The sequence below is a fragment of the Amblyomma mixtum genome, chromosome 10, assembly GCF_055824585.1.
Source record: "Amblyomma mixtum isolate Tamu chromosome 10, ASM5582458v1, whole genome shotgun sequence".
In the NCBI taxonomy this organism is placed as follows: domain Eukaryota; kingdom Metazoa; phylum Arthropoda; class Arachnida; order Ixodida; family Ixodidae; genus Amblyomma; species Amblyomma mixtum.
Window position 1 is genome coordinate 63,171,347 of NC_143021.1, and position 14,786 is coordinate 63,186,132.

The 14,786-nt window shown below is 48.4% G+C and overlaps 1 protein-coding gene across 1 annotated transcript; it reads right to left on the reverse strand.

The window, feature by feature from the left end:
* Window positions 1–1,524: 1,524 nt before the first annotated feature.
* On the reverse strand, window positions 1,525–12,696 carry LOC149325946 (uncharacterized). Its single transcript, XM_089564423.1, has 3 exons — window positions 12,555–12,696; window positions 2,696–2,979; window positions 1,525–1,713 (listed from the first exon to the last, which is right to left on the reverse strand). The coding sequence occupies exons 1-3, from the start codon at window positions 12,694–12,696 to the stop codon at window positions 1,525–1,527; spliced, it is 615 nt and encodes a 204-aa protein (XP_089420549.1).
* Window positions 12,697–14,786: the final 2,090 nt, after the last annotated feature.

Consider the following 14,786-nt stretch of genomic DNA (forward strand, 5'->3'; position numbering starts at 1 on the left):
ACTCCGCTGTGTAGCGGTGTCTGCTGTGAATTGCTGCGTTCCTAATCTCTTCTGAACTGTATAGCAGCGCGCAACTCTCGGTATACACAGTCCTCTTTTCCGTTCATAGCGTTATCGCAAGTGTACGTTGTTCCCTTCAGTCTGCATTCCTTTATTTATTTATTTATTTATTTATTTTATTTTACCCTCAGGGCCTTGCAGGCCCTGAGGGTAAAACACAAGGGACATCGTCCAAGAATCTCGCTTCCACCACAAATTTCTAAAATAACTAAATTAACAGTTTTAGACAAGCGCGTAAGGCGATGGCCAGCGGCCACATTTGCAGATGGCCTCGAGGACAGGTGGAGGTCAGCAGCTGGCACGTACTTGGACGGTCGGGGATCTTTGTACATGCACATTGAAGGTTGGCCATCAGGGTACGCTCTATCAATAGTGGAGGTACAGCCATCCTAGTCCCGCATTTCGGCTAAACTAGTATCAGGCAGTCATGCAGGTATTGCGGAATCAGGATGTACAAGAGCCTTATGTAAAAATACTGGAACTTAGGTAAGCGGGTGCACAGGAACCATTGGTTCTCCATAAAATTAGCACTAAAATTTCGATGACGAAGTGCGTCGGGCACTGAGGCATGATCTCGTCAATGCTGCTCACTGCCTGTTTACACGAGATATGCAGATGCCTGGGTTTGGAACAGTTGGGGATAAGGGTTTATGGAGAACATCTTGGTAAGCTGCGATTCGCTTCTGATATCGCCTTGCTTGGTCGCTCCGCAGAACTGCCAGAACATGATCATTAAGTTCGACAAGCAGAGCAGTACTGTAATATATAATAGGAAATTGAATTAGTATGAATTAGAGAAATTTAGAGAAGACGAGGAAGACGATAAGCACGACGTGTATTAATCCAAGAATAAGGAAGGTGAAGAAGAAGTATTCGGTGAGGCGGGAACAGTTGATTTGTGGAGAAGAGTAGACGATGATGACGAAGACAAGGATGACAACGACAAGGCTACAAAAGCGCGAGGGATAGCGTGGCATGGGGGGGAAGAACAGAGAAGCGGAGGTTCCGGGGGGCCAGGAACGCCTATGCTGAAAGCGAGCAACGCCGTCTACTGCTCCGGTGGTATCGAGTTATACGGGGTCGTACCGTAGACTTCCTGCCATCGAGAGATGAGAAAGGTCCGAGGCAAAACAAAAAGAAACAAGGAAAGGAATCCTAGAACAGGCTTGGCACTTAACTTTGTCACGGATCACCCCGAGAACACTCGGGCCGAAAGAATGGACTGGGCGACAAGTGTACCCACACAGACGCACATTTAATACACCCTACGCGACACAAACACTAGCCAACAAAACTAACTAAAAAAACTAACAGAAAACACAAAGACTACCAGTACACACGACCCGGGAACACCCAGTCTACTAGCGTTCGGCGTTCGTGCTCTCGGTTCGGTGCTGCTGATGCGTTGCATTGGTCTCGTCAGTAGCATCCAGGTAGCCGGCGTCGAGGCGGCGTTCGAAGTGCTCAGGCTGGCGTCGCTGGCGGCGTCGTTGGCTGCGTCGTAGAAGCTCCCGGTCCAAGTGCCCGTGGAGGCGTTGCTGACGATGTTAGCGTGGCAGGCACCACCCGGATGGTTGGCAACAGCGCTGGAGCCACCCCTGGCCGTGGCAGGTGGTTGCGTGAGCCGTTGACTCTCCGGAACGGCCTCAGGAACTGCAGGAAGTCTACGGTACCACGCCGTTGAACTCGAGACCACCGGAGCAGTACACGGCGTTGCTCGCTTCCAGCCGAGGCGTTCCTGACCCGCCGGAACCTCCGCTCCTATGTTCTTCCCCCCGTACCACGCTATCCCTCGCGCTTTTATAGTCTTGTCGTTGGTAAACGTCATCCTTGTCTTCGTCGTGATCGTCTACTCTTCTCCATCAATCAACTTTTCCCACCTCACCGAATACTTCTTCTTCATCTTTGTAACATATCCGTAGCGTGGAAAGAGAAGTTTATTTTTTCTGAAAGCAACAAAAATACAAAACAAAACAGTTGAACTCAAAGGTCTGATCATTCGAAGGTCAATCGACTCCTGCTCCCCACCTGTGCGGGCGCCGAGCACCTTGAAGCGGGCCAACCTCTTTTATACAACTAACTCCGTAATGCCTGAGCTTTAGTTTGCAGAACATGAGAAAAAAAAGCTACGAAAAGTTATAGGAATGAGGCGGATTCGAACCCACGCCTCATAAATGCTAATCGGTGTGTCTCCCCCTTCCACTATCTCCAGAAAGGTGCCTGTTGCATATCCGTAGCATGCCCGCAGAACGCCGAGCCAGGGAAGCAGCCGCATAGTCAGTAGAACCAGAAAAATGAACATTTATTCAAAAGTGTAGGGCGCATTTAGAAGTATCCGAGTGGCCAGAAGATAGGAAGGAGCACGTCTACATAGTGTGAGCTCGAAGCTGTGAAGGATCGCCAGATAAGGCGATAAAAGGTGCGCGCACTTCGAAAACACACGTGAAAATGCCACATCCCTTCCTCCTCAGAAATGAAAGCGTTGCACTGGCTTGCGTTCTCTCGTTGAGCGTCTTAGAGTTTGCTGGGCGACACCAGTATTAAACGGGGCCATCGGAATATCTGGTGCTGGAAAATCTGGAGAATCGGTGCCATTTGGGATGCGCCGCGCACTGCTGTCTTCATCCGGGCTCACCGTTTTTGGATGCTGTAGTTGTGTTGCTTCATCTGGCTCACTGGAATGTGTGGTGGCTGTAGTTACTGCCGGGTTAATCCCTGGTGCTTCTTGCCGCGGGCGGACCTGGTCTACGTGCCGCTGGACGACTCCGTCCGATGTTTCCACGGTCACCATTCTCGATCCAGACGTCGCCTTCACATGGCCGGGCGTCCACTTGCTCCTCGCACCATAATTGCGGGCATATATCTCACTTCCAGGTAGTGGCAGCCAGTCATCGTTGCTCTCTTTTGGTCCCGGAAAGGCTGGAGGAAAACATGTGTCCAAGCGTGAGCGTGTTTGATAGCCCAAAAGCAGCTCTGCTGGGGATTGACCCGACTTTTGCGGAGTCCTCCGGTAGTTAAAAAGCAACCGTACTAGATTCTCTTCCAGGTTCCCTTCCCTCATTTTTCGAAGGCTGTTTTATAGTTCGCACTGCCCTTTCCGCCGCATCATTACACTGGGGATGGTATGGAGCGCATCGAAGGTGCACAATGTTTTTGTTTGCCAAGAACAACGCGAAGTCTTCACTGATAAACTGGGTACCGTTGCCAGAAACGAATGCGTGAGGTATTCCAAACCTGCTGAAAATGTCACGCAGACCGTTAATTGTAGTCTGTGCTAAAGTATGCGCCACATGCAGTGCTTCGAGCAATTTGGTACGTCCGTCGACTACTACGAGTATCATTTTTCCGCAGATCGGACCCGCGCAGTGAATGTGAATACGGGACCACCTTTCGCCTGTTCCAGGCCAGTTAACGACGGTGGCCGCGGCTGGCATCGGCAGATTTTGCATACAGTGTTGGCACTGAGCAGACACCTCTTCAATAGGGTTGAAATGCGGGCCAGTTGGTACATTGTAAAAGGAAGAAACTAGTCACACAAGACGGGGGACAAGAGGAGTGTACACGCCTGTCACAGAAGTGGCGGCAGCCTGTAAATTATTTTTGTTTGTATAAAACTGATGCGTCCGCATTTCTTTGTATGTGTCTCGGGAAGAGCAAGAATACATGCACGCTGTTTCAGTTATGTAGACAACCCCCTCCCAGTGCGAAAGCGGAGGCGGCTCAAGGTCGGCCCCGATACTGTCGAAGTCTTGGGCTGACCTTTAGCAGGAAAGAAGTTGCGGCGTACGTGACTGCCTTTTTGTTTGTGTTTTACTTTTTGCGGTTCCAAGGTCACCAAATCCAGAGTCATAGCCTAGGGCTACTTGTTCGTTGTGCGTTAATTTTTCCTCCTCCAAGATGGCGGCCATGCAGAGTCAAAGTGTAGGTGCTACGTGCTCTTGTTGAGCTTTTTGGTGTTTGCTTTTTTCGACGCCGACTCTGTGGCGCCGCGAGTGCCTCGCCCTCTAGCGCCCGAGGACTTTAAAAGGGGACTGTATGGGCACGAACTTCCGTCCGCTCGTCGGTGGAGACGCTGCCGCCGCGAACTCCCGGGTCTCCGAGCCGCCGCACCGCATCCTCGAAACCGTAAGCTGATCTGAACGGACGGCGCTTTCGGGGGCCGCACTGACTGCGTGTTTATGGATGGACTGCAGCCGCGCTTCCCGTTTGACTGTATGTTTGTTCCCCTTCTGAACTTTTATGCGAAGCATATTAACGTAGGTTTCGGGCCTTCGCGCGACGCCCGGCGGTGGCCACCATTGACCTTGAAGTGAGATCACATGATGTTACGTCACGTGATGACGTCACACCGGCTGCAGATGGGGCCTCATATCGCGCCGTCGGACGTCGCCCGGCGGAGGCCTCCACGCTTCGGTTCGCGCCGTCGCGCGCGGCGCGGCGGCGGCGCCACCATTGCTGCATCACGTGATATGTGACTTCGCGCCAGGGATGAAGCGGCGCGCGCCCGCCGTCGCGTCAGTCTCTGTGCCCGCAACCGCGCCAACGTCTTTGCGCAGGCGTGTATGCGGTCAAGATGCCTCCAAACGCTAAGGACGTTAATAATAGGAATGCAAAACGAATCAGTGGGGAAACAGTTTAGACTTCGTGTTGTGTAGAAATGCTCAAAGACAATACAGAAGAAGTGACGTGCAAACCAAGAGTCATGCCTTTACGGACCATAAGTGTGTGTTTGTCGGGCTGCAAAGAATAAAGTACGACGATTAACCTAATACCACGTCTCCGTTACTTAGCCCCATCTACACTGAGGCAGCTACTTAACATGCTTCGCATCCACTGGGCTTAACCTTGATAAGCCTCCAATTTTTTATCGACTGTATCTAATTGGCCCCTCACTTGTGTTCTGACCTGTGTAGAGATATTCAATGTATAACTTATTTCAGTGTATTTACAGCTATGTGTTTTCCGCAATAGTTTTGTAGAATGTATACATTACGTGCCTGTGAAAGCTGCCGCATTCTTCAATCGCGCAAGGTATGTTGCTGGGCGAGTTGGTTGGGGAACATCTTGAGAACAAACAGCGCTTACAGACAAAGGACCAGAACAAGAAGGACACACAACTGCGCTGACTTACAACTTTTATTTGGGAAGGGGGCCGATCCGCACCTTTTATACAGAACTGGAGGGAGTGAAGCGCATGCGCAAAGATCAGGAAAGTGGGAGCACGGAAAGTGCCAACACATAGACCAAGTATTCTTATCGTCACTGATAACCAATAACACAGCAAAAAAAAAAACAAGCGAGAAAAGCAGGGGAGACAATGGCAGGGAGCGTTAAGAAACAATTCTAAAAAATCTGAAAGATCCTGAAGAAGCCAACAACCAACACGGCTAAACGAATGACGATGAAAGGTGACAAAGATAAAGGCACTAAAAACTGAACAGACTGAAGCATAAAAGGTGCAGGAAAAGCCTGCGGAAGATGTAAAAATCGGCACGGCTGAAAGATGACGGAATTAAAAGCGTTAAAACAGATAAAAGCAAAAACCTGAGAAGCCGATGAGTATAAAAACAAGCAGGAAAGGTGGTCACTAAAAAAATGAAATTGAACAGACAACACATCTCTAAAAACAAGCAATGAATCGTAAAAACGTGTGGGCGATAAAACCTAAGGTGAGAACAGAAAACTTTTTACAGAAATGTTTAGGATAAAAAAAAAACAACACGGGAAAAACCAAAAGAATGCGCTGTATCAAATCGAAGCAGAGAGGAATGAACACTCTTTGTCTAACAGGGCAACTGACGGCGTGCTAACGCACTCATCTTTTAGCTTGATAATAGTGGCTGCTTCAATGATTTCGCGGGTCAGTTGATTTAAGTTTTTCGCCAGAATATCTGTTTCCTTGAAAGTGGGGGATATGCGACGGCAAGGACTGCAATCACGGCAGTGGATGGCCAAATTGCCGGACCTTTTATCCTCAGCAGTAGCTTTATGCTCTAGTAACCGCTTGTTAATACATCGGCCTGTTTGGCCGATGTACTTCCTGCCGCAGGGTAAAGGTATCGAATAGACAACGCCCGATGCGCAAGCAACAAACGGATCCCGATGCTTAATTGTGCAGTCTGGAATTTTTTCCCCAGAGCCATTGACCCTTCTGCAGAGTCTAGAAAGACGGTGAGGAGCAGAGAAAATAACGTCTACCCCTGCCCTTTTTCCAATTCTTTTTAGGTTGTGGGACACTTGGTGGATGTAGGGTATTACAGCTACCTTTTTATTGCGACTCTGCCCTTCCCTTGCGGTTAGGTTCTTTCCTTGCCTCGTTTTCAACATTTTCTGAGCAACTGAGGACAGGAGTAAGGCCGGGTACCCAGAGCTGAGAAGCCTCTGCGCTTGGTTAAAGAAACTGCTCTCGATACTGTGCTCGCAGGACTTTATTAAAGCATTATTGAAGGTGGCCTGGACTATGTTTCGTTTCACCAATTTCGAATGGGCTGACTCATACGGTAAGAGTGGCTTATTGGCCCTTGGTTCGAAGGTCCAGCATACGTGATCGGGCGAGAAGTGCAGCTTAAGTTCAAGAAACCGAAGACAGCTATTTTCCGGAACTTCATGCGTTAATACGAGGGGATGAAAAGACTCTCTAAAAATGGCTAGTACATTGGAAACTTCGGTCATGAAAGCATTGCCTGGACACTCGAGAAAAATTAGATAATCATCGACATATCTGAATATCTTTAGCACCGGCGAATTTGCAATTTTTTTGCTTACTTCTCTGTCAAGCATGGCCAAGAAGAGGTCGCTCAGTATAGGGGCGATGCACGACCCAATACATATGCCCTGCTTTTGGATAAAAAGAGATTCATTCCACTCAGCATAAGTAGACCTCAGGTAAACAGACAATAATTCTAAAAAGCCACTAGCAGAAACGCCGCAAGCATTTTGAAAAGCCACAATTCCATGCTTGTCGATGCAATCATTTACACAATGGAGCAGATCGTCATGCGGAATAGAATAGTAGAGATCTTTCACGTCAACGGAGAAACCTAGGTAGGCCCTGCTTCTATATTCTCGCAAGAAGTTAATGGTTTCATTTGAGTTTTTTACTACGATTCATTGCTTGTTTTTAGAGATCTGTTGTCTGTTCAATTTCATTTTTTTAGTGACCACCTTTCCTGCTTGTTTTTATACTCATCGGCTTCTCAGGTTTTTGCTTTTATCTGTTTTAACGCTTTTAATTCCGTCATCTTTCAGCCGTGCCGATTTTTACATCTTCCGCAGGCTTTTCCTGCACCTTTTATGCTTCAGTCTGTTCAGTTTTTAGTGCCTTTATCTTTGTCACCTTTCATCGTCATTCGTTTAGCAGTGTTGGTTGTTGGCTTCTTCAGGATCTTTTAGATTTTTTAGAATTGTTTCTTAACGCTCCCTGCCATTGTCTCCCCTGCTTTTCTCGCTTGTTTTTTTTTTTTGCTGTGTTATTGGTTATCAGTGACGATAAGAATACTTGGTCTATGTGTTGGCACTTTCCGTGCTCCCACTTTCCTGATCTTTGCGCATGCGCTTCACTCCCTCCAGTTCTGTATAAAAGGTGCGGATCGGCCCCCTTCCCAAATAAAAGTTGTAAGTCAGCGCAGTTGTGTCCTTCTTGTTCTGGTCCTTTGTCTGTAAGCGCTGTTTGTTCTCAAGATGTTCCCCAACCAACTAGCCCAGCAACATACCTTGCTCAAGTTCATTTCTAATACAAGGGGCTCTTTCTTCTCGTTCTGTGTCGATCCGTGCCATCTTGTCTCGTTGATTTCGTCCGCTGCCTGCAAGGCTAGGATTCTGGGATTCTGCGTGCGACACCAGATCTTACCGCCCGATGTTCTGAGTCTGTTCGGCGGTCTTCGACCCTCGGCCGGCCATGGAAACCGGATTTGCAAGATCTTGCGCTCCGAATGGCAGCACCAAGCCCGTCTTCTCCGGCAACATCTTCAACTTCTGCTTGCGCCCCCGTCAACACCCATCTCGTGGACTAAGTGGCGCGAGTTTTCGCGCATCGTCGATAGCACCACTGAGTTCTTGTGGCAGCGTGCGCTCCCAAGTCTCCGGACGTTAGTTCCAAAGAAGCAAGCACCGGCCGGCAATCGTGTTCATCTTTTAGGAGGTGCCAACAACATTCCCAAAGAAATCCAGCAGTTGCTCCAGTGTGGGCCCAAGTTCGCCATCGAACCAAGCCCCTCAGCCTCGGAATTACTCACCATGGTCAGGCAAGTCTCAAGGGCAGCTCCTGCAGCTGATATAGATCGTTGCGCCTCCGAAGGCGTTGACGTACTTAACCGCCACAGTCGTACCAGCAAAAAGCCCCCTCTTGGGAAGGCTGTCGCGTACATGAAAAACAACAACTTGTCCCTGCTAACCGCTGACAAGGAAGGGGGTTTTGTTTTACTGCCGAAGGATGTCTATTGTGAAAAAGCATCGTCCGCACTCAATTCCTGTTTTGACAAATGTCATAACGTAGCCTTGACAAAAGTTAAGAGCACAGCAAGAAAGTTGTGCCAACGGTTGAACCTCGATAAACTTTCCCGCTCGATAACGGATAGCAGGAAAATGTCCCTCAGCTTATTTTTTACTGCAAAAACACATAAACCCGAGTCCCCGCTTCGTGTAATCGTTTCAGAGAATGACACATGGCAAGAATTGGTTGCTAACTTTCTTGAAGCCAATCTCAGCGTTCTCGCAGTAGAAGACCCGTTCCTAGTAAAAAACTCAAATGAAACCATTAACTTCTTGCGAGAATATAGAAGCAGGGCCTACCTAGGTTTCTCCGTTGACGTGAAAGATCTCTACTATTCTATTCCGCATGACGATCTGCTCCATTGTGTAAATGATTGCATCGACAAGCATGGAATTGTGGCTTTTCAAAATGCTTGCGGCGTTTCTGCTAGTGGCTTTTTAGAATTATTGTCTGTTTACCTGAGGTCTACTTATGCTGAGTGGAATGAATCTCTTTTTATCCAAAAGCAGGGCATATGTATTGGGTCGTGCATCGCCCCTATACTGAGCGACCTCTTCTTGGCCATGCTTGACAGAGAAGTAAGCAAAAAAATTGCAAATTCGCCGGTGCTAAAGATATTCAGATATGTCGATGATTATCTAATTTTTCTCGAGTGTCCAGGCAATGCTTTCATGACCGAAGTTTCCAATGTACTAGCCATTTTTAGAGAGTCTTTTCATCCCCTCGTATTAACGCATGAAGTTCCGGAAAATAGCTGTCTTCGGTTTCTTGAACTTAAGCTGCACTTCTCGCCCGATCACGTATGCTGGACCTTCGAACCAAGGGCCAATAAGCCACTCTTACCGTATGAGTCAGCCCATTCGAAATTGGTGAAACGAAACATAGTCCAGGCGACCTTCAATAATGCCTTAATAAAGTCCTGCGAGCACAGTATCGAGAGCAGTTTCTTTAACCAAGCGCAGAGGCTTCTCAGCTCTGGGTACCCGGCCTTACTCCTGTCCTCAGTGGCTCAGAAAATGTTGAAAACGAGGCAAGGAAAGAACCTAACCGCAAGGGAAGGGCAGAGTCGCAATAAAAAGGTAGCTGTAATACCCTACATCCACCAAGTGTCCCACAACCTAAAAAGAATTGGAAAAAGGGCAGGGGTAGACGTCATTTTCTCTGCTCCTCACCGTCTTTCTACACTCTGCAGAAGGGTCAATGGCTCTGGGGAAAAAATTCCAGACTGCACAATTAAGCATCGGGATCCGTTTGTTGCTTGCGCATCGGGCGTTGTCTATTCGATACCGTTACCCTGCGGCAGGAAGTACATCGGCCAAACAGGCCGATGTATTAACAAGCGGTTACTAGAGCATAAAGCTACTGCTGAGGATAAAAGGTCCGGCAATTTGGCCATCCACTGCCGTGATTGCAGTCCTTGCCGTCGCATATCCCCCACTTTCAAGGAAACAGATATTCTGGCGAAAAACTTAAATCAACTGACCCGCGAAATCATTGAAGCAGCCACTATTATCAAGCTAAAAGATGAGTGCGTTAGCACGCCGTCAGTTGCCCTGTTAGACAAAGAGTGTTCATTCCTCTCTGCTTCGATTTGATACAGCGCATTCTTTTGGTTTTTCCCGTGTTTTTTTTTTTATCCTAAACATTTCTGTAAAAAGTTTTCTGTTCTCACCTTAGGTTTTATCGCCCACACGTTTTTACGATTCATTGCTTGTTTTTAGAGATCTGTTGTCTGTTCAATTTCATTTTTTTAGTGACCACCTTTCCTGCTTGTTTTTATACTCATCGGCTTCTCAGGTTTTTGCTTTTATCTGTTTTAACGCTTTTAATTCCGTCATCTTTCAGCCGTGCCGATTTTTACATCTTCCGCAGGCTTTTCCTGCACCTTTTTGCTTCAGTCTGTTCAGTTTTTAGTGCCTTTATCTTTGTCACCTTTCATCGTCATTCGTTTAGCCGTGTTGGTTGTTGGCTTCTTCAGGATCTTTTAGATTTTTTAGAATTGTTTCTTAACGCTCCCTGCCATTGTCTCCCCTGCTTTTCTCGCTTGTTTTTTTTTTTTTTTTTGCTGTGTTATTGGTTATCAGTGACGATAAGAATACTTGGTCTATGTGTTGGCACTTTCCGTGCTCCCACTTTCCTGATCTTTGCGCATGCGCTTCACTCCCTCCAGTTCTGTATAAAAGGTGCGGATCGGCCCCCTTCCCAAATAAAAGTTGTAAGTCAGCGCAGTTGTGTGTCCTTCTTGTTCTGGTCCTTTGTCTGTAAGCGCTGTTTGTTCTCAAGATGTTCTTCAATCGAACTATAACCGCTGTTTTGTTGTTACCTCTTTACACGGCCCCGCCGCGGTGGCTCAGTGGTTATGGTGCTCGGATGCTGACCCGAAAGACGCGGGTTCGATCCCGGCCGCGGCGGTTGAATTTCTTTGGAGGCGAAATTCTAGAGGCCCGTGTGCTGTGCGATGTCAGTGCACGTTAAAGAACCCCAGGTGGTCGAAATTTCCGGAGCCGTCCACTAAGGCGTCTCTCATAGCCTTAGGCGCTTTGGGACGTTAAACCCCATAAACCAACCAACCAACCTCTTTACACGCCTCGGTCTCATTCACTACGTTTGCTTACCGGCTACGCCGGGTATCAAACGGTCACCCTTGTCAGGACTCGGTGATAACGTCGCGCAGTCACCAAACCCGTGACAACGCCACAACGACTGTTTTTTTTACTAACAACTGAAGTTTATTAGAAAATACATAGTCCGAGCAAGGCCAGCAGAACATGCGCAACAGCATCATCACAAATCACTGAGAATCAGAGACAAGAGACAAGAAATCTCATCTATCGACATCGACCTAAAAGGCAAATTCTTTTTTCGAGTAAGCGCACCGAGGTTGTGCTAATACAATCATGGCCTGACAAACCGATATGATATGCTTCCAAAATTTCTCGCTCCTGTTTTCCCTTGCCTCTACCAAGAATTGTGACATTGCTGAACAAGTGATAACAGCCGCATTCATTGCAAATGCGAGGCAAGTTTCCACCGCCATCGGACTCCAGGCAGAAGTGGTGCTCACGCAGTCGTTCATTAATACATCGACCAGTTTGGCCAGTGTATACTCTCTCACATGTGAAGGGTAACTTGTACACCACCTGTGTGACACACGCCATGAACCGGTTCTCTTGCTGCGCTGTGCAAACGTGGTTCCTTTCCCTGCCTCGAGAAATGCTCGAACACAGTCCCGACAGCTTGCAAGGAGCAGAAAACACCATACTCACTCCCTGCTTGGCCGCAACTTTTTTGATGTTATGGCTCACTTTATGCACGTACGGCATGACCTCGAATTTCTTGCGTTCAGTTGCCCCAACGTCAGCCCGCTTCGAGCGTCCTTCCTAAAGGTTCTGTAGCAGCGATTCAGCCACTGCCTTCAAAAGGGGTTTAGGGAACCCCGCGGCTTCCAAACCTTTGCATTGATTGTCAAGGATGCTTTTGATAGCGTGGTGACAGCTTTTTTCCAGTGCATTGCGAAAACAGTTCATCACAATCCCTCTCTTTACATTCTTAGAGTGCGCAGAACTGAAAGGTCGTCGTTGCGGCGTGTACACCTCTCTTGTCCCTCGTCTTGTGTGACTGTTTTTTTTTTTTCATTTTACCTCTTCAATATTTCTGCCGAGGCCTGGCCACCAGAACAGAGAATGTGCGACGGATTTCATTGCCGGTGGCCCCTGGTGCGTTTCGTGTAGGATATGCAGCACTCGCTCCCTAGCTTCGGTCGGTATTATGACCTTATTACCCCAGTACACCAGTTCATGTGGTACGGATAGTTCTAGTTTACGGTCAAAAAACAGCAGTATGGCTCGGGCCATTCCGTTTGTGTTCCTGGGCCACCAATGCAGTATGTACCGTTTGACCTCGACCAGGACAGGGTCAGAAGACGTTAATGCCTTCAGCTCACTCGTTGTTACGGCGCCATTGTTCAGCTGGTTCAGCGACAGCACATATTCGGGCGGCTCACCGTCGTCGGCAGATTCCGGAGACCGCTGCGGAAGTCGGCTCAGAGCGTCCGCATTCAGCATCTGTCGTCCTGGTGCGTAGTGTAGCCGGTATCGGTAGGCAACCAGCTGAAGCGCCCACCGTTGTATCCGTGCGGCGGCCATTGTGGGCGTTTGCTTCTCTGATCTCAGCAGGCCGAGCAGTGGCTGATGGTCAGTCACCAAGGTAAATTCCCGACCTAGAAGGTAGTCACGGAATTTCGTGATGCCTAATACCCGAGCCAGTGCCTCTCGCTCGAGCTGTGAATATTTGCGCTCCGCCTGCGTTACTGTTCGCGAGCGGAACCCGATGGGCCTGTGAACGTTGCCAGTCGTGTGAAACAAGACAGCTCTCGCCCCGTACGGAGATGCGTCGCATTCAAGTTTAAGTTCCTTCGAAGGGTCGAAATGAACGAGAACCTTGGCTGTTTTATGGTTTTCCTTGGCACGTTCAAACGCGAGCTCTTAAGGCTGTTTCCATTGCCAACGTGCATTTTTTTCAAGCAGCTGATACAATGGACCAAGTGTGGTTGACATGTTCGGCAGGAATCTCGCGTAAAACGTAACCATACCCAAAAACTCACGTAGCTCGCTGACATTACAGGGGCTCGGTGCCTGCATGATAGCGACAAGGTTTTTCTCTGTCGAATGAAGCCCATCACGATCGGTGCGATGACCAAGATAAGTTACCGCTGGGCTACGCAACTTGCGCTTATCGATCCTTAGCTTTACACCGCACTCTCGGAAGCGCTCTAAGACGTTTTTGAGCCTCTCGCCGCTGTCACTCGCTGCCTCGGAAATGAGCACATCGTCAAGATAAGCCTGCGCTCCCGGAAGGCCAGCCAACACCTCATCCATTTTTCTTTGGACTATTGCGGTTACAGAGGCTATCCCGAAAAAAAAGCCTATTGTAGCAAAATAGCCCTTTTGGCGTATTAATGACGCACACTTCGCGTTATCGTCTAAAGCCAGTTGACTGTATGCATCACGTAAATCCAGAGTGCTGAAATAGTCCCCATCATGAAGTTGGGTAAACATATCCTCAATGATTGCCAATGGGTATTGCTCTGTTGCACACGCTGGATTTACCCTGGCCTTGAAATCTCCGCAGATTCTTACTGCACCGTCTTTCTTAAGCACTGTGGCTATGGGCGTCTTCCTACACCTGGAAACAGGACGAAGCCGGAATTTTCTACTGATAGAGACCTTGAAGTTAATCTTCTGCAAAAAGTAGGTCCTGTCGAGCAAACAAGGCTAATTTAATTGCTTCCGCTGCTAGCCGGTAAATCAAAGATAAATGTCGTCTGCATATATGCACATACGCACATACCTGCAATTCTCCTGCACTAAATCAGAGAGACTAGCCATTACAAAGGTAAAAAGCGTGGGGAAAATACAATTCCCTGAGGCACACCTCGCAATAGAGCCCTTTCGGTGCTTATGGTACTCTCTAAGCGCACTCGAAGACAAGAAAGCGAATGAATCATAGCAGACGGTCCTCTACGTGGGCGCCTATATCTTGCAAACTATTCAGTATTGAGCTCTGAAAGACGCTATCATAAGCCTTTGCGACGTCAATGAAAATGGCTAGTGTGGAAATGCAAAATCACTTTGATGTCCAATGTGTATTACCAAGTACAAAACGCTAACTTGCGCATTAAACCTCCGCGGAAACCAGGAATACATGTTGGCAGTGCCTTGCTGTCATCGAGCCACCGCGAAACCGTTCACTTGCGAGCTTATCCATCAGCTCAGCCCCACAGGATGTCAGTGACACAGCACGTCACGAAGTTAGGTCCGCCATCTCTTTGCCAGGCTTCAGCACTGGGACAACACAAGCTACCTTCCATGATGGAGGAACGTCGCAAGTCTCCATACTCGATTGAGTAGTTTAGGAGCGCCTTCTTGTGTTCCAGAGGCAGGTTCTGCAGCATTTGTTTGGGGACACGCCACCGCGCAGAACACGGTCATGAATAGGCCTATTCTGGTGCATGTTTTCCAATTTCTGAGCATCACGTCAGCACCTTATTGCAAAGGAAGCGTCCATGGATTCCATGGCCATGATCCCGAAGAGTGGCCTTGGGAGCCGGCCGTGATCGTCAACAAAGCACCCGGAGACAGCTTTTCCCCGCCGTTTCCATCGCCCATTGAGTACCGCGTCTGGCAACCAAGCGAAACCACCAGCGCGAGAGAGCCGCTTCGACTACAAAAGGAGC

Bases quoted from the DNA above. Each gene is read 5' to 3' on its own strand.
- LOC149325946 (XM_089564423.1), bottom strand. From the start codon at position 12,696: ATGGCCGCCGCACGGATACAACGGTGGGCGCTTCAGCTGGTTGCCTAC. The intron at 2,980-12,554 runs GTGAGCCGCCCG...GTTTTCCTCCAG, and splicing joins TCCGGAATCTGCCGACGACG to CCTTTCCGGGACCAAAAGAG. The intron at 1,714-2,695 runs GTGAGCCCGGAT...GACTTCCTGCAG, and splicing joins AACTACAGCATCCAAAAACG to TTCCTGAGGCCGTTCCGGAG.